Here is a 20,455-nt window from a genome sequence, read left to right on the forward strand (position 1 = left end):
TATGCTGCTGTAATACTCCATCTGTCATGTTCCTCATTCATTGCCAGGCCCTTTTGCCTTTCAGCGTGCCTGTTTCTGTGCAATGTTGTGTGCTTACAGGAGTGTTTTTTAGCTCAAATGTATATTCAAAACACTGTCCACATAAGGGACTGAGAAACTTTTAAATTACTTTCTACCAATTATTTGTCAGTATAAATATGACTGAATTACAGGAACAAAAGGAATCAAGCATTTAGGAATATTTAGGAAGAAACCATCTCTGTGAATTCAGAGTCACAAGGAAGAAACAAGCTAAGAACATGAATCTGTTTACATGACATTGGTAAATGTGGAAGAACTGAGAACCTTTCCCAATATCCAGACATCCTTGAGGTATCTTTTAACTCTGAAGAAAAACTATGATGCTGGTCATGAAAGAAAAAGATGTGTTGAATAGTCTTTCTTTTTCTTTCTTCAAGCCACATTTTCTAAAAGATAGATTAATTTTTACTGTACAGTTGCCACACACTCTTTATAAACTATGTTGTAGATCCTGCCATGTTCATAAACTAATTTGTATGGATAGATAAGGTATAGCCTCTTATTTGGGGTTTGTTTGCTCTGCAATTCCTTTCAAATGAATTATAATGTACACATTTTTTGTATAGTCTTAAGATCAGATTATGGTTATAGGAATATTTTAAAATATAGTAGGCTGATGAAATTTTTTAATGTTACATATGTATATAATGCCCAATTTTCAATCCCAGGTTTCCTGTAGAGCAGTGGTTCGCAATCTGTGGATCACAGAACACATATATCATACAGTCTTAGGGACCTGCAACCATAAATTTATTTTCGTTGTCACAAATCTAATTTTGCTACTGAGCAGTGATTCAATTCCTAAAAGCATTGGAAATAATTGTTTTGCAATGGTTACAACTCATTAATTGAGAACTTTTACTACACGGGAAGCACAAAATCCAAACAAAAAATGACTGCTTATCACAATAACTATTGTGTTTGCAATGTAGCAATGGAAGTATCCTACTAAGACGGTCATTGTTGTAGTTCATAGCGTTCACAGCAGGTTAAGACTGTTAATGATTTCCTTCCACCAATATCCTAAATCCATCTCAGGTGGTATGGAATTTATATAGCAAGAATGAATCATTTTAGTCTTTGTGAACTTGATTTTTCATTCCCTATATCAAAAGTGTACATTGTCCTCAGCAAGAGGGTTTTGCCATCAATTTCTGGTTCATAACCAAGAACAATGTCAATAGTCTGTATTGTTTTGGGAATCTCCAAACATTCAAACCAAAAACTCAATGAAGGCTTCTCACATGTTGCTTTTTACAGCTTCAAAGCTGGGCATAGCATTCTGCATAGCATAATACAAAAGAAACCCTCACACAGACAGTCATTCACAGACCTATCTTATGGATTTTGCAAGGATTCTTAGTGTTAGTTATCCCTTCCCACATCCCCATCCTGGTCCACGATCTACCATTTTAACTATGATGTAATAAAAAATTTTTGGAGTGGGACTAAAATATATCATGAGTCAAGATATTTGGGGGTTTACATAAACAGATAAGAAAAGGAGGTAGATATATACATGTGTGCTATTGTATGTGTGTGTGTGTGCGTGTGTGCGTGTGTGTGTGTGTGTGTGTGTGTGTGTGTGTGTGTGTTGGGTGTGTGTTTGTTGTTTCTGTTTTGGGACTGATAGATCAATTGTGGTATGTATTAATTTATCTCTTAATGTGTAATTATGCATTTTAAATTTGGGAACCCTGTGACACTTTAACCTCAAAGTATAGACTTTTATTAAATGACTCATTATTACACATAAAAATCACATGTGTGAGTGTCAAGTTGACAGTATGTATTTGTATTTGTTAGACTTCATTGTCCATATGACTCTTAGGGTGTTTCAGCAAGGTTCAATTGAGGAGAGAAGACTCATTTGAATATGCATGATACTATCTCAAGGCTGGTGTAAAGTTTTAATAAATAGCCCTCTACCCCCAAAATGTGAAACAATAAACAACAGCTTGGGGACGTAGAACGGATTCACATTTTTTAAAGCTTTTAGTGATTTCGTAAAGTTCCTAGCAAACTTAAGAGAGTCTCACCACCACTTTTAACTACATTTACAGAGAATTAACCACATTTTCTTGTCTATGTGAACAGGCGGAATGTATGTTCTGTACAAACTTACATTATGTACACAAATATATACAAAATTAAAAAGTTTAAATATTATCAGAATAGTTCAGGTATGGACAGAAATTTTGGGACTCACTAGCACTGACTGATACTCTAGAGGTCCTAGTTTTCTTTCCATCACTTAATAATGGCTCTAAACTATCAGTAACTGAAGTCCTAAGATGTAATGCCATATTCTATACTGTGCTGGTATTTTATACATGTCATACACAAACACATGCATGAAAAATAAACATTTATAAAAATAAAAATGATGTTGTACACATATACAAACACACAAACAAAAAATCATTCCATGACCAATTAGATAATGGCTGGTCTTCCCAATGTATTTTTTCATGTTCACCCATACTTTGACCAACATTTTATATAATATTCTAACCATACATATATATTATTGGCTAATAATTTCTGTAAAAATATCCTAAAATTACAAAAGAAAAATCTACTGATGATACTACATAATATCTGAGTCAGTTATAGAAAGCTTTGTATTTTTAAACTGATGTCTTAACATTGCACAACAGATAATAGCATATGGCAATATATAAAAAAGGTAAGAATGAGGAATCATCTCATTTTTTGAAAAATCTAACTCTTACCAAAGCAGGGTAAAAATATACTGCACCTAGACTTCATGCTGCTGATGAGAACAAAGGGGCAAAATATGGGAAAGCATATTTCTAGGAATGTAAATATACTTACTCCCCATAGCATTGGATATTTGGAGTAGGTCGTAAAGATTACCAAAAGAGAGGAGAATGAGTAAGATAGAACAAATGTGCACACCAGGATGAGGATAGTTTGTGTGGCTTTGTCTTCAGGAGAGACTTTTAGAAAGTGTTGAGCAGTATGGATATGTTTGACTTGTTTCTTATGTCTGCAGAGGATACTCACCATGGAGACACTTGAATAGGCCATGAGACCCAGACACACAGCATCAGAGAAGCACAATAAGAATAAATACATCACAGTTGCAAAATTGCCTGAAGCAAACCATGAACAGTACCCATGAATCATCCTGCTAGTTGTATTTTTGTTGTAACGAGGGCCTGACACTCTTGTTGCAGCCAAGATGTTTAGCAATAATTGTACAAGCCAGCTGAATGAGCAAGAGGGACCAAGGTACTTGGTGACTCTGTGTTTAAGCATCATCCATCTGGAATTTTTCTGGGTGATTGTGATTGCTTGGAAGCAACTCAATAGGCACATAGCATAAAGGGACATTCCCCTGGTTATTCGGTAAATATATATTATCAATTTACATCCAAAGTCATCTAGAAAATTTTTATATCCATAATCTGACAGTGTCTGTGGAATGCCTTTTGAGATGATAAACAGGCAATTGGCAAAAGTCAAGTGCTCTATGATCAGGTCTTTAGGCATTAAATGTTTTCCAGTGAGTTTCAAAATGACATAATAAACTAGTATTGAGGAATTGCCAATCATTCCCACTGTAATCTGGGAGAAGAGGAAAATTCCTAGTACAATATTTTCAAAAGCCATTTTGAGTCCTATAAAGAAAATAATGCTATTATTGATACAAGGCAGGAGAAATACAGTACAAGTTTGCATTACTTCATGCTGTTAACTAAAATAATATATTTATCATTTTATTGTATTTATATACATTTCCCCCTGAAAAAAAATGCCTAAACTTTGATCTTTATTAAAGGAAATATTCTCTATTATTAAATAGAAAGTTTTAGAAGTAACTACTGAAGACTTACATTTTCACTGGAAAAGGTGTTACATGATCTATAACATAGCAATCAAGATATTGACGCAGACATATGAAGTTGAGTCTAAACTGGTCCACATTGTTAGTTCCAGGACAGTCAATGCTATTAAAAGCAAAACTCTGTCCCCAATAGTTCCCCAAATGACTAATATTTTCATTGTTTTTGAACAACTACAATGATTTGGGATTGATTATTGAAGAAAATTTCCAAGAGAATTTTTAAGATATGCCATTATTTATGAAATTTACAAGAGACAGAATTCAAACTTCATTAAATGAATCAACAGATAATTAAAATCGTATTTGGGTTAATTCTCAGAATGTGTAAAAATATTGTCTTTTAAATTTGCTTTTTTTTTAAATTATGTATGTGTCCTGGGGTTGGTTGCATGTGAGTATGATAGCTTGCAAGGGCAGAATGTTAGTATCTGCTACAGCTGGATTTGGAGATGGCTGTGAGGCACTGATAAGAACTAGAAACAGAGTTCAAATCCAAGGTAACAGTAGTATGCATTTTTAAACAGTGCCTTATCCATCAATCCCATAAAAATATTGAAAGTATATTTGAAAAAACTGAGACATAAAACAAATGACAGATGGGTTTTAAATTTGGATCAACTTTCTATACACAACTACACCAATCAGATGTTCAAAATATGTACAAAATAAGGCTCAAATCAAATTCAAATCAAAGTTGCAATGTCTAATCATCACATACTGTTCAATATTAATCAAAATAAATGAACATAAATAAAAGTGCCAATTAAAGCTGCTAAGAATATCACAAAATAAGGACCCTTGTATAGACAGTAAAGAGAAGTAAAATGTTTCAGCCACAATTCAAACTAGTAGAGTTTTATCCTAGAAATAATTGATAAATTATAACCTAGTTCCAATTATAATGTTACAAAGGTCATGGGACATAAAAGGATCCAAATCCACACGATGAATGGCCAGTTTCAACTAAAATAGATACATGATGGTTCTGAATGTGTTTCCCTATAATTGCTGTGTTTAACCTCAGAAGTCCTTAGGAAGAATTTGAATATACGCAATCATAGTTTCTTGAATGTTTTTTAGGATGACTTAGTGTTTAGAACTTCTGATCCTGAATGACTTTGTGTAAAATGCATATTCACATTTAGAAAACAGGATTACATTTAGGTACCCTAATCATGCCAAAAATTAATGGTAAATTATTCAAAAGCTGAATGCTAAAACTAGTAGAGGAAAATATTAGCCATTCGATATTTAGGTAGAGGCAACATGACTCAACAACACTGACAATCCACCAAAATATTAATGAGTTAGAACTGTATAGAACTAAAAGGTTTTGTACTTTAAGGATATGTGACTACAGATGAAAATATTACATACAGAGTTGGGGAAAAACATTGAATTCTGGAAGCTAATTAGGAACTTAATACCTAGAATTTAGAGAGGAAGATAAAGATAAACATTTTCACAAAGTTTCAGTCAACATGGCAATGGCATGGACACAGATTCCTTTAAAGAATTACAAATGTGCCACAAATCTTTTAAAATGTAGTCAACATTAAGAGCTTTCTAGGAAATGAAATTACAAATAATTTGAAACAACATCGTACACCTTAGAATGATTTCCATCAAGGTAATATACAATAAAAATGCTGACCATGATGGGGGGTTAATCATTTTTATATACTGGTATGAGGAAAAATTACTACATTCATTGTAGAAATAAATATAAAGTTATCTCAAGAAGTTAAAAAAGAATCACCATAAAACATAGGTATATTATTTTTGTGCTGTACTCAAAGAAATCAATATCCTACCATAGAGATGCTTCCATATCCATGTAAGCTACTGTTTTATTCACAATAGCAAAGAGATGGTGTCCATCCTTGAGGTTCACCAGCACATAATAGAAATAAGATGTATCTGAAGCATGGAATTGTGTTCATCTATAAACAGAAATAAAATTGTGAAAAATATTGAGGTACCAAATGGACTTGCAAACAATTCAGGAAGGTTACAGATTCAGGAAATCCAAGGTCACATGCCATTTGTCAGACAGGGACATTTGCATATAAATTTGGGTGAAGAGAAAGAGGTTATGGGCTGTGAAAGCAGAAAGAAGATCAAAAGATGCAGACAAATGTCATGTTGAGGAATCTACAGGAGGGTAAGAGAGGAAATATGAAATTACAATGCAAAAGATTATAAAGGAGATATAGAAGTGAAAAGAGGTATTGGTGGACTGGAAAAGAAATGTTAAGGAAGAGAATCAAAAATACATTTCCTTAAAAATCTCATAATAAAATTAATACTATATATGATGATTAAATAATTTAAAAACCAAACCAAAAAAAAGGATTACCATTTTATACTAAATATGACTATTGAATAATGATAGTTCTTACAGTCAATGTAATATTATAAACTTACGTGTAAGAACTATTTATATTGCCATGGTCATTCTTGTGTTTTTTACACTTTATGGCAAAATGTATATTCCTCTTTATTTTATATATTTATATAAATATATATCTGATATTAATAATTTTATTCCTAAAAGAAATGCTTTTCATAAGATATTTCTTAGGATTTATTAATTTTGTTGATGATATAATACTAACAATATAATTTCTGGAAGAAATCATTTTGGGGTATATAATCTATGTATATAAAACATTTGTATATAAAAGAGGAATCGCTATTTGAACCACCACTTCTAGTCTTTCAGTCATTCAATCAGAATTAAAATCAGTCTTGAATATATACTACCTTAGTCACTTCCCCTACAAAACATTCCAAAATGGCTGAAAGATGCAGTCATTAGAAATGCACATCAACAAAGTGTTGCATGAAGACAGCATGATATATTCATAAGGAGTATACCATTTGTCCTTTGAAAAGAATTTTAATATATGCTACAAGAGTTTAAAATATGCACAAGAGTTCCTGTATTATCTGCTATGGCCAATTATACATTGATTCCATCTAGTGGTTGGTGTAACAACAGTGACCAAGAACAAATACACAAAATGTAAGTTGATGAGGGCTATCAAGACTACTCAGCAGGTACATGTGCTTTCGAAAAAAAGCCCAATGACTAGAATTTAATCCAGTGTCCCATGAGGAGATAGGCATGAACAAGTTCCATAAATGTATTCTGTAATCTCCACACATGTATGTTGTCTTAGGTACATAAGCCCTCCCCTACAATAAATGAATCATGCAATGGAAAGTTGAAAGACATTACAATAATGATTGATGGAGAGGCAAGGAGAACTCCATGTATGTTTATTTCATCGACACAGGTTGTGGATTTGTGGTGAAAATGTTGTGGAGCTAGACTGCAGAATAATAGGATTCTGTTACTCAGGAAGGAACTCAGGAAATCCAGGGTCATTGACATTGTAAATGTTTGTAGCTTGACATTTTTTTTAACTTTTACAATAAAGGCATTGTCGTTTATAAAGGAGGAGTTCCTGCTATGTTGTATTATTGGGAGGTACTTTTATCACAGTCAACTAAACAGGACACTGACCTGTACTCACAGGGTTTGTAATATAAAAATTCAAGTCACAATGATGAATTTTTATTTTTGTGTGTAAGAAAGATTTAGAAAAAATATATTAGGTAAGAGTATAATATGGTAAAGTTACTGTTGTTGTTTTGGGATGTTCATTTACATAACAGCAGTCCCTGACCTCAGGAAAATACATGATAGCTTCGGAAACTCTCAACAGTGACCATGGCAAAGGGAATACAGAAACCCAAAGATCTGTGTAACATTTTCAAAAGTCAACATGGCAAAGTATTAATATCACAAGAATACTGTGTCTGCAGGTTCTTTTTAATAACAAGTAAGCTGCAATCCTATACAAACCATTGTAGCAGTTTATTGAGCACAACATAGAAACAGAATTTGGAAAATATCTATCAAATTACAAAATACCTGAACTAACTAGAAGTTAAATGTTCTTCTAGTACATATTTACTGTCTGATTATAAGTCATATAAACTTTAACACAGTCTACAATCTTCTACAAATTCATTTTTCTTCATAGAAATTTACCTTATAATTCTATCACTGATGAAACAATTACAATTACTATTTTCAATATTATACACAATCCGTTTTTATGTAACAAATATTCCAACACAAAAATGGAATTCAATTGTCCAGAAGATATATGTATATATCTGTGAGAAGGAGCAAAAATAATAAAAACACTTCAAACTATTTCTCATAAGACAGGGATGTATCTCATAGCTTTGGCATGTTGTTGCAAGGCACTAGGTGTGATCCCTAGTGCCCCTAGTTAAAGAAAAAGGAAAATACAAGTAATTCCTATATTTAAAAATAAAAACTAAAAAGAAATGCAAAATGAGATTTACATATGATAAGAAATATTGAGATAGAGACAGAGACAGATGTTAATAAAGGAACAAAAGAAAAAAATGAGTTTGTATCATTGATAAGAGAGCTTACTGGGAGAACAAGGTTTACAGAGCTTAGGGAGAACTCAAGAAAATCTACTCTGTCCTGGGTTGAAAATACTTGCAATCATGAATAGCCTAGTAAGAGCACCAGTGGAAGGGGAAGCCCTTGGCCCTGCCAAGACTGAACCCCCAGTGAAAGTGATTGTTGGGGGAAGAGGGGTAATGGGGGGAGGATGGGGAGGAGAACACCATATAGAAGGGGAGGGGAGGGGTTAGGGGGATGTTGGCCTGGAAACCGGGAAAAGGAATAACAATTGAAATGTAAATAAGACATACCCAAGTTAATAAAGATGGAGGAAAAAAAATGAAAATACTTGCAATCTCACACAAAAGTCCATTTCAGTCCCCACTTACCAAATAGTACCTGAGTACTATTTTCCTTACCTTGTATATGCCATAAGATCTTTCCTCCCTTCTATCCTTCCACCCTCCCTTCCTCTATTTCCCCTTCTCTCACTCCCTCCATGCTCACCTTCCTTCCTTCCTCCCTCCCTACTTTGTCTCCCCTCCTTCTCTCTGTCACTGTTTCTCACCTCCTCTTTCTCATTGTTCTCCTCCTTCTTCTTCTTTTCTTTTTGTCTTCCTTCCTTCCTTCCTTCCTTCCTTCCTTCCTTCCTTTCTTTCTTTCTTCCTTTCTTTCTTTTTTTCTTTCTTTCTTTCTTTCTTCTCTAATGCAGCATTCAGGAAGAAGATAAGGTGCATGGAGAGCAGAAACATGGATTCCCCTAGGATTGATTTCTAATGTCTTTTATTTTTATATGTCCTATGCTCTGAACACTCACCTCAGCCCTGGATGACCCCATGATGAGGACAGTCACCATGAGAAGTGTGTGCTGAAACTGTTGTAAGACACTGTCCCTTCCTTAAAGTTTCATGATCTGGTATTCTTTCCCAAAAGAATGGTGATTTTCAACTCAGCTCTACCTATGATGACAGCATCTCCACAAGGATCTGAAGTAACTTTTAAATACCTTCTTAACAGAAATTAATTTTTAAAAGTAAACAAAACAAGAAGTTTAAAGTAAATGAGCTACTTCTTCAAGCAAGTAATTAGGAATCTGAACAGAAACTTTTCTGACAGTCCTTAGAGAACAAAAGATAGTGGCAGAGAGGTGTACAGAACTTCTTTGCTATTTAAGTCCAAGCAAGTTAAATGGCCTGTCCCTGTAGGGCCTTTCCCCATAACCTGAGCATTCCAGACAAAATGAGCATTCCAAAGTCCTTGGGTCCCAAAGACATTCAGAACAAATGGCTACCTGAGTTGCCCATTAACGTAGGAAAGCAGAAGCTGGTTGCCAAAATCTCAGCAAGCAAGTCCCTCTTACAGGGTCTTAGCTCCTTCTGTGGAATTCTCATCCCAGTCCCCTACCCTAAACCTCTGTTGCACATGAGCCTCATTTGTTCTTTTCCCTTGCTTTACTTTCCTTCAAGCCCAGACATTTTCATCGTGTGCTCTTTGTTTCTCTTTTCTTCTCTTGGTTCTCCTTCTATTCTTTCTTCTCTTGGCACTATGTCTCATCTCTTCTGTTAGCTGCTTTCTCTTCTCTCTCTACTCTTCTCACTCTACCTCCTTCTCTCATGTGTCATGTCCCATTCAGTCAACAGAGCATGTACTGTAATACTTTCTCAGTCTGCTCTGGACTCTTTCTGATGATGTGCTTGGATGTTTTATATCCCATATATACAATATAAACCTTTTCCTAAATGATCCCTTCGATTTGTTCTGTCCATATTTTCAATAAAAATGTCCAAATATTAGGGTATAGGAGAAGAGAAAGCTCATAGGTTTGTGTGCAACATATTCCTCAGATAAAAATTTCAAAATAATTCATTTATGCTGCGTATGTGTCACTTTTGTTGACTTCCATGTGGCAATGAATCCATTCCATGGCTATTAAAGAATTTATATAGAAAATTGTAGACTTGATTTTTGTTTTACTGTGAGCTATGGTGAAGGAGGTTGCTGTAAACTTTGCTTTAGTTTAATTCAGATATATATATATATATATATATATATACATATATATATAATCTGAATTACACATGTATGACTTCTAATGACGTTTTGGAATCAAAGCTTAAGTTTTACATATAACTATATATTGGGATTTTCCTTTCTCAAGATATAACAGATTTAAGAAATAATTACAACAGTAGCAATATTTCCAGGAGTCATACCAGAGTTTAACTCTTTGATCTCTGTTTGTTGACTGTTGATGGTGGAAGAATTTTAATGTTCTCTATCAAATGATTTGGAAATTCAGAAAATTATTTTCATACATATGTATCTAAAGCATATGAACCTGAAACTTTTCTTGATGATCTTTCCCCCAAAAAATATATATCTCTTACAATATCTACCTTAGTACTAGAAAGTTATCTCAGGAGTCAGTAGCACTTTTTACTTATACAGAGAATTATGTTGAGCTTCCAGGACTGACTTAGTGAATAAAATCTGTCACAGATGATTCTACACTATTTTCTGTCCTCTATGTGTAACAGGAGTACAAGTGGTACAAAAGCAAGTATAGGGCAAATTATTCACATACATAAAAGTATGTGAATAAAAAAAAAGATAACTATTCACTGGAGAGCTTTCTTTTGCATTTCTTCTGCAATATTATTATGGATTCTGTCAAAGTATGATGTGTTTAAATAAAGAAACTTCTTTCTGTGCCAACTATTCAGAGAGAAGGAAGATGAATGTGCCTAAAACCTAACTGTCTGTTCGGAGCAGAGACTGAAGGAATGGCCATTCAGAGCTCACACCACCTGGAGATCCAGCCCCTTTGTATACTGCCACCAAAATTAGATAATATTGCTGAAGTCAATAAGTGCATGCTGACAGGAGCCTGAGATAGCTGTCTCCTGAGAGGCTTATCCAGAACATGTCAAATACTGAGGCAAATGCTAGCAGCAAACCATTGAATGAGAACCTGGTCCCTGTTAGAGAAATTAGAGAAAGGATTGAAGGAGCTGAAGGGCCTTGCAACCCCTTAAGAACGACAATACCAACCAACCAGAGCTCCCTGGGACTAAACTACTACCCAAAGACTATACATGGACAGCCCATGGCTCCAGCTGCATATGTAGCAGAGGATGGCCTTGTTGGGCACCAAAGGGAGAAGCCCTTGGTCCTGCTAAGGCTGTACCCTGCTAGTACAGGGGAATGTCAAGAGAGCAGGAAGGGGAGTGGTTGGGCAGGGGGAACACCCTCAGAGAAGAAGGGAAGGGGGATGGGATTGGGGGCTTTATGGCCGGGAAACCAGGAAAGGGAATAACATTTGAAATATAAACAAAAACTATCCAACAAAAATTGAATAAATAAAATAGTACAGCACACACACACACAAAAAGAATACAACAATTCTCTTGAAGAATAAAAAAGGATAGACCTACATGTCTTTTTTCTTACTCATTGAAACAAAGCACTTTTTGGACATACTATAAACTTTCCTTCAGTTAGAACTTTTATTATTTAATTAGTTAAACTATCTTAATAATTGCAAAAATTTGTTAAGCAGAGGGACATTTAGTGAACATAACATGTTGTAGTAAGTAAAAGAAAAAAAACCTCTTTTAGCATTCAAATGTGTACTATAAAGGGGAAACTTCGGTTACATAAGGAATTTTATTTTTTAAAAGGTATAGAGAATGGGAATACTCCACCTACCAGAGGAAAGCCTCCATATACAGTGATTTGTTTCCTAACAGCAGTAAGCAGCTTCCATACAGTAGGAAGCAGACACGGGAGCAAGAATTTGCCTCCATATAGACAGATATGTCTCTCTTATCAGGGCTTGGCTCCTTTTACATGTAAGCATCCCTTTAGGTTCTTACTTCAAAACCTAGAAAAAAAAAACCTACCCCAACCTGCATATTTCTTCATTATGTTAGTCAGAGTGTCTTCATGTGAAAGAAAAGACACTCAAATGCTGTGTCCCACCTTTAACATAATTTGTCATGATGCACAAGTCTCAGAATGTCCTTTGATTGTGATCATACTCTTAGTACAAAATTTATAAATTTCTTATTCCATTATTTCTTCACACAAAGAGCAACTATTCTGCCTGTCACAAAACCTATGTTAAGTACTGAGAACACTTTGAAATCATCTTGAGTTAACATTATTGTAGATTAAAAACAAGAATAAATTACATAAATAAATTCAAGATAACTTTTAAGAATATTTGTGAGGAACTTTTGCCATAATTCCTTGGAGTGCTTCATGTATTCCTGAAAGAAGCTTTGATGAAACAAATGTTCAGTGCTTAACCATATCCTACCTAGTACTGGAGAAGACATGGAAATTGAATATTTTGTTGTATTAAGTTGACTGGTATTATATTAATTACACATAACCAACTTATTAAAAACAATATCCATACTTGCAAGCAAAACATACCTACCCTGCAAAGAAAAAGAAAACACAGCAAAAATTTTACCAAAGAAGCAATTATCCATCCTGTTTGCCAAGGTACTTGTATAAAACTATGAATACCTACAAAACTCATGAGGATAAATTGGAACAGTCCTTTTCAACATTCCTAAGGCTGTGACCATTTGCTACTACTGTTCTTCATATTATGGCGACCAAACCATGAAATTATTGTAATTGTCTTTCATAACTGTAATTATAACCTGTTAGGTATCAACTGTAAATGACTGATATTCAGGATATCTAATGTGTGACCATCATGGGATCATGACCCACATGTTGAAAAGCATTTGTCTAGAACCAAGATTCTTCTGGCAGCCAGGGTATCATGGTGCATAGCTACATAATTAACACTTTTAAGGGTTTAAGGGAGTCATCTGCCAGATCTCAAGATTATCTCTCCACTATTATTAAGCCTTTCTACATTGACAACCTTCCCTGCCTGTTTAGTAGCCATTTATCTATAGGTGTGACCTGGTAGTGAATCCATCAAGCAGCCTAAGCCTATTTGCTTCTGGACAGAATTCTTTTTCTCCAGCCTGTTTATCTGAATAGACAAGTTAGCTTCCTTTTGTATTTTCTGTCACTGTGAACGCAGTTATCAGAATGCATTTGCCCATTTGATCTCTCTCCATGAATAAACAGCATTTTGCACAGCTTCTATCACCCGCCTTTTCCAACTCATGTTTCTTGGCATTACTTGGAGTGCCTTTCCAAAGTCTGAAGGAGCCCAGTGAATTAACTCAGAACATAATACCCCTTATTCTCCAATGCAAGGACCTGAGTTCTCTCTGAGGATCCCACAAGTTGAAAGGAGGAAACCAATTCCCAAACCATTGAGAGTGTAATGGATACCTCTGTGGAACACTGCAAGCTTTTGGTGTTTGTTTCTTTCAAGTTAAAACTCACTGTCTTCTCACATGAGCTACATTCTTGAATTTTAATCAAACATGAGATGAAAAGATATTTCAGTGCATAAATATGCTTGAGTTACAATTTCAATCACCTAAGTCTGGATCTTAGAATACAGCAAACCTCAAGTCCAAGAACTGGAGAGAAAGCTCAGGGATGAACAGCTTTTATTAGGCATTCAAATGACCTATGTTTAATTCCTAGCACCTACATGGCAGCTCATAACTGCTGCAATTCCAGATCCAGAGGGGATTTGATGACCACTTAGACATACTGGTCACATTTCCCCTCTCTCACTGTTATATAGTTGTTGCTGTACATGTTGTACGTGAATCACATTTGGGGTCAATGGTTTTGTGGGTGGATTGGTGTCCTTATCTCTGCACTGGGATTCTGGCTTTGTGATATTAGTTGGCCACTTCAGGCTCCAAATCCTTCAGTGCTAGGAGTCTCAGCAAACGTCACCCCCAAGATACACTGGACCCTCCCCATAGCAGGTCTCTGGCCTGTCTTAGAGATGCCCCCTCCTGCCCTCCAGTGATATCCCTTCCCTTTCCCCAGCATAACTGTTGATCACAGTCTGTTTATTTTCATGATGTTCAGAAAATTTTCTCCAGTGTCAATTAATTCAAGACTGTTTCTTACTTTCTTTTCTATCTGATTTAGTGTATCCAGTCTTAGGTCTAGGTCTTTAATTCAAGTAGCTTTGTGCTTTGTTCTTTCTGTAATGGTTCAATATGTTTGGTTTTCTAAAAGCTTCTTGTATGATTATAACCTTCTATTTCTTTAGGGAAATTTTCTTCTATGATTTAAAAAAAATATTTTCTGGATATTTGAGCCAGAAATCTTTCCCTTCTTCTACCCTACTATTGTTATTGTCTTTGCATAGTGTTCACAATTCATTTGATGTAATTGCAGAATTTTGAAAGAGCTCAAATATGGTCTGAAGAAATAGTAGTTAAATATTCAAAATATAGAAAGCCCATTTAATTTTAATATTTAAATATTATTTCATTTTGTGTCTTTAATTATTGGGGTTGTTACAGGCAAATGAATGTTCCAGCAGGGGCCAGAGTGCTGCAATCCATCATCTTTGGATTTGAAGAAGATTGTAAGCCACAAAACAAGCTACAAATTGAACTCCCATAGAAAGTAATACCAATTTGCACTCTTAATAACTGGCTCATAACTGTATCTTATAAAAATATTTGAATCTATGTTTAAAAAAGTTAAATATAAAAGAAAGGAGAGATGGTTTCATAACTTGGATAAGCTACACAAACATATTTCAGATGTTGAAAAGATGTGCAAAATGAGGGTCAATATTACATATAATTAAAGGATAACAATGATGGGATGCAAATCTAAGGTACAATAAGAGATCATCACATTCCATATAAACAGGTAATAATCAATACAAATTACCATAGATAAAGCCAGGTATTAAAGCTGCTGAGCATAAAGTGAAATAAGGATCCATATGCAGACTGTATAAGAAAGTAAAATATTTTAGCATCTCTACTAGTATTGTTTTTCCTTAGTACACTGATCACTTTTTACCTGATTCCAACTGACATGTTACAAGAATCTGGAATCCTAAAAACATGTAAAGCCATACAGGAAATGACCAGTTTTGGGTAAAAAGAACAAATGAATGGTTTGTGTTTGCCTTCAATTGCTCTACTGAATCTCAGCAGTCCTCAGGTAGAATTTGAAAATCCAAATTCATTTCTTTCTTTAATATTTGGTAGTCAGAATTTCTGAACCCCGAATTATTTTATATAAAAGGATTATCAGCCTGCATAAGAATTGGATTTGATAATGTCCTCTCAGCTTTTGCAAACATTGTTAACTTATTAGTACACTGAAATAATACAGCCCTCAGAGGAAATGCTAGTATACTAGATGCAGGTAGAGATATGTATATGCAATATGTAGAGAAAGTTCTCAGATACTGTATCAGACAATAGGCTAAAATTAATTCAGACAAGATTTAAAACAGTGTTATGCTTCATACAAACACAAATAAAGTTAATTTTCTTTTTACAAGAAATAGACACATGAATGTAAAACTGAATATGAGTTATGTGAAAAAGTAATCTCAAAAGTGAGGATAGAGACCCAATAAATAAAAATGAGGCTGGTGCACATGGCTTAGATGTGCCACAGACAGTTAGAAAACAAAATGTTAATACTTCTTAAGAATGGTAAGCTGGGGGGGGGGGTTGGGGATTTAGCTCAGTGGCAGAGTGCTTGCCTAGCAAGCGCAAGGTCCTGGGTTTGGTCCCCAACTCCAAAAAAAAAAAAAAAAAAGGAATGGTAAGCTGGGCAGTTCCTGTCTGTGCCCAGAATGGAAAGCCAGTCACCATGAGCACTGACACACCTGAAAACAGAGGTAAGACCAATTTTTCTGTGCCAAGCACCCACCTACAGGCTGCAGGACACACAAACCAAGTAGCAGTCTGGAGGAGGACCCTTCAGGTTTATGTCTGTTCCCAGAGCTGAACCACTCCCACAGCTTTCTTAATCCAGATCCAGCTGTAAGAAAACATGTCTTACAGGAGTGCTGACCCACAGGCTTACAGGAGGGTTAAGTCACTGTCAGAGACAGGAAGACAAGCTAACACCAAAGACAACCTGATGGCAAGAGGCAAGCACATGAACCTAAGCAACCAAAACCAAGAATACTTGCCATCATCAGAGACTAGTTCTCCCACCAAAGCAAACAATGGATATCCAAATACACTAGAAAAGCAAAACTTGGTTTTAAAATCACAACTCATGATGATGATAGAGGACTTTAAAAAGGACACAAATAACTCCCTTAAAGAAATACAGGGCTTCATTTTCATAAAATTCTAAAAAGTCTTTAATTTCTTTCTTTATTTCTTCCTTGAACAAATTATCATTGAGAAGACCATTTTTCAACTTCCATGTGTACATGGGATTCTGTCGGTTTTGGTGTTATTGAAGACCAGCCTAAGTCCATAGTGATCTGATGGATGCATGGGATTATTTCTGTCTTCCTGTATCTGTTGAGGTCTGTTTTGTGACTGATCATTGGAGGAGGTGCCATGAGGTTCTGCGAAGAAGGTATATTCTTTTGTTTTAGGATGAAATATTCTATAAATATCTGTTAAGTCCACTTGGTTCATAACTTCTGTTAGTTTCTCTATGTCTCTGTTTAATTTTTGTTTCCATGATCGGTGCATTGATGAGACTGAGGTACTCAAATCTCCTACTATTATTGTGTAAGGTGTAATGTGTACTTTGAGCTTTAGTGGGGTTTCTTTTATGGATCTAGGTGCCCTTGTTTTGGAGTATAGGTATTTAGGATTAAGAGTTCATCTTGGGGGATTTTTCCTCTGATGAATATGAAGTGTCCTCCCTTAACTTTTTGGATAACTTTTGGCTGAAAGTTGATTTTATTTGATATTAGAATGGCTACTCCAGCTTGTTTCTTTGGCCCATTTTCTCAGAAAGATATTTTCCAGGCTTTTGCTCTGAGGTAGTGTCTGTCTTTGTCACTGAGGTGTGTTTCTTGTATGCAGCAAAATTCTGGGTCTTCTTTACATATCCATTGATCTTTTTTTAAAATTTAATTATGTTTCTTCTTTTTCTTTTCTTCATTCTTAATTTTTATTCATACTACATCTACCTTTGTTGGCATCTGTACTCATGTCACTCAAGAGACATCATGCAACCATAGTTGAATCACATTTATCATTGTCAACACAATGACTTCACATGTTAGAGAATCCTTTAACCCAGAGTCAACATCAAATGACCTTCAGATCGACCATCTAGAGTTTATTCCAACTCAGGTTTCTGCTATGAAGTTGGGAGAATACATCTTTAACTCACTAAGTGCTCAATTCAACGTTTCCCAAAATAGCAATGGCTGCTAGGCATGGAGGAGCTGCAAAGATTCTTGGAGAGCTTTACCTGAAAAAAATAACAAGGAGCAATTGATTTCTCAACTGGTCTTGACGCAGTTTCTCATCACTGGGAACTGCAAAGACAAGTTTGCTTTGAAAGAGAAGTAGAAATTCAGTGAAAGAAATATTAAGAGATACATGGGGCATTTGACTGATGAGTGCTTGAAGCCTCTTGTCATGGTGGTACCTGGGGAGGCTCAGTTGGTAGAAATGGCATCATTTGAGTTTGGGGAAAAAGAGAGAGTTTTGTTTTATTTTGATGTTTGTTTGATTGCCTGTATAGTTTTTTTTTCCCAATGAGATTGTATGGTGAGGTCAGAACTGAACCTATTCCAGGACATCTTGAATAAGACTCATGAAGGCTTTGATCAATGCAAAAGCAAGAGAAGTTTAATTCGAGCATGTTGGTGTTATCCCGCTTCTATGTTGGAACAACCCTTAGCAGAGTCTATCAGAGAGTTATATGAGTTGCAAACAATTGGGGCCAAAATTCAAACAGTGTTAGCTAGGAAGGGTAGTATTGATGGATTGAAGTGACCTTCAAGCTGACTAGTGGTCAGTGGACAATTCTGGACTTTCCAGGGGGGAAGACAGTTGGGAGTCAAGGCAGGAGGTGTTGGTTAGGAGTCAGAGGTAGGTTTGTTTGACAGTTTGGCTTATAGCTCTTCCAGAAACTAAACTAACTCTACTTCTACAGGAAGAGAGGAATATTTTTGTGCTTGGAGGTTTGTGGTGGAATTTTTCCACTGGCCTCAGATTTACCCTAACTTTTGCTATTTCAGTGTTCCCCAAGCAAAAATATTTATACTGAAGAAAAATTATGGCTCCAAATAGCCCTGAGTACACCAGAAAGGAGTCTATTAGGTTTGATGGACATAACTAAATTTAGATTGTTTGTATGTTAGCAGAGAAGCTGAAGAATTGACATATGAGGAAGACATTAATGATTTAGAGGAGATAACTTGGGTGTGGGACATGGCTTACTTAGGGAAGTACTTACAGAATAATCATGATGACTGTATTAGATTCTGAACCACACACTTAAAAACAAGTTTCACAGTACTAGCCTGTGATCCCTAGATCAGTTTTTTGGCAAAAACTGGAGATCTAATTGACTATCTAGATTTCTAAATTGGCAACTACATATCAGTATGATTCTCTGTCTAGAAATCTGACATGTCAGAATGGTAGAATAAGGTTCGCATGTTGAAATCTGGCAGGCACATGATTATACAATAGCGCTATACACATAAGAATTTTATTGATGAAAGATGGTACATGAACTAAAATTTTCAAATTGGCATAAACTTAATGTTGATGCCATTATGTTGCATTTTTTCAAAGTCTAGATACGCATAATTCTTAGTCATTGAGAGAAAGGTCAAAGGAACTAAAAACATTTCAAGCATAACATATATATATATATATATATATATATATATCCAAGAAATCAATTAAAAATCTTCAAATAATTTTAGATTTAAAGATTTAAAGATTTCTTTGTTTGATTGATTGATTTACTGGACTGTAGGAAGAGATTTATTTTACCTCTTTGTTTTCCCCCGCCATCTTATTTAACTTGGCTATTTATTATTTCATTTTGATTTTTATTCCCTTTCCCGGTTTCTGGGCCAACATCCCCCTTACACCTCCTCTTTCCCTTCTATACTGGTGCTCCCCTCCCCATCCTCCTCCCATTATTGCCTTCTCCCCAACAATCATGTCCACTGGGGGTTCAGTCTTGGTAGGACCAAGGGCTTCCCCTTACACTGGTGCTCTTACTAGGCTATTCATAGCTACCTATGAGGTTGGAGTCCAGAGTCAGACCATGTATAGTCTTTGGGTAGTGGCTTAGTCCCTGGAAGCTCTGGTTGGTTGGCACTGTTGTTCATATGGGGTCACCAGCCACTTCAAGCTCTTTCAGTCCTTTCACTGATTCCTTCAACGGGAGTCCTGTTCTCAGTTCAGTGGTTTGCTGATGGCCTTCACCTATGTATTTGCCATATTCTGACTGTGTCTCCCAGGAGAGATCTACATCTGGTTCCTGTCAGCCTGCAGTTCTTTGCTTCATCCATCTTACCTAGTTTGGTACCTATATATGTATGGGCCACATGTGGGGCAGGCTCTGAATGGGTGTTCCTCCTGCCTCTGTTCTAAATGTTGCCTCACTATGCCCTCCCAACGGATTTCTTCTTTCCCTTTTAAAGAAGAAGTGAAACATTCATTTTGGTCATCCTTCTTGAGTTTCATGTGTTCCGTGCATCTAGGGTAATTGGAGCATTTGGGCTAATATCTAATTATCAATGAGTGCATACCCTGTGTGTTTTCCTGTGATTGGGTTTCCTCACTCAGGATGATATTTTCCAGTTCCATTCATTTGCCTATGAATTCCATAAACTCATTGTTTTTGATAACTGAGTAATATTCAATTGTGAAGATGTACCACATTTTCAGTATCCATTCCTCTGTTGAAGGGCATCTGGGTTTTTTTCCAGCTTCAGGCTATTATAAATAAGGCTTCTATGAACGGAGTGGAACACGTGTCTTTGATATATGTTGGGGCATCTTTTGGGTATATGCCCAAGAGAGGTATAGCTGGGTCCTCAGGTATTTCAATGACCAATTTTCTGAGGAACATCCAGACTGATTTCCATTATGGTTGTACCAGTCTGCAATCCCACCAACAATGGAGGAGTGTTCCTCTTTCTCCACATCCTCGCC

At 35.6% G+C, this 20,455-nt stretch overlaps 1 protein-coding gene across 1 annotated transcript; it reads right to left on the reverse strand.

The window, feature by feature from the left end:
• Positions 1-2,805: 2,805 nt before the first annotated feature.
• Vom1r41 (vomeronasal 1 receptor 41) lies at positions 2,806-3,726 on the reverse strand. Its single transcript, XM_039097305.1, has one exon. The coding sequence runs from the start codon at positions 3,718-3,720 to the stop codon at positions 2,806-2,808; it is 915 nt and encodes a 304-aa protein (XP_038953233.1). The 5' UTR covers positions 3,721-3,726.
• Positions 3,727-20,455: the final 16,729 nt, after the last annotated feature.

This window comes from Rattus norvegicus, chromosome 1 (assembly GCF_036323735.1).
Source record: "Rattus norvegicus strain BN/NHsdMcwi chromosome 1, GRCr8, whole genome shotgun sequence".
NCBI lineage: Eukaryota > Metazoa > Chordata > Mammalia > Rodentia > Muridae > Rattus > Rattus norvegicus.

Coding starts and splice junctions, on each gene's coding strand:
- Vom1r41 (XM_039097305.1), bottom strand. CDS start 3,720: ATGGCTTTTGAAAATATTGTACTAGGAATTTTCCTCTTCTCCCAGATT.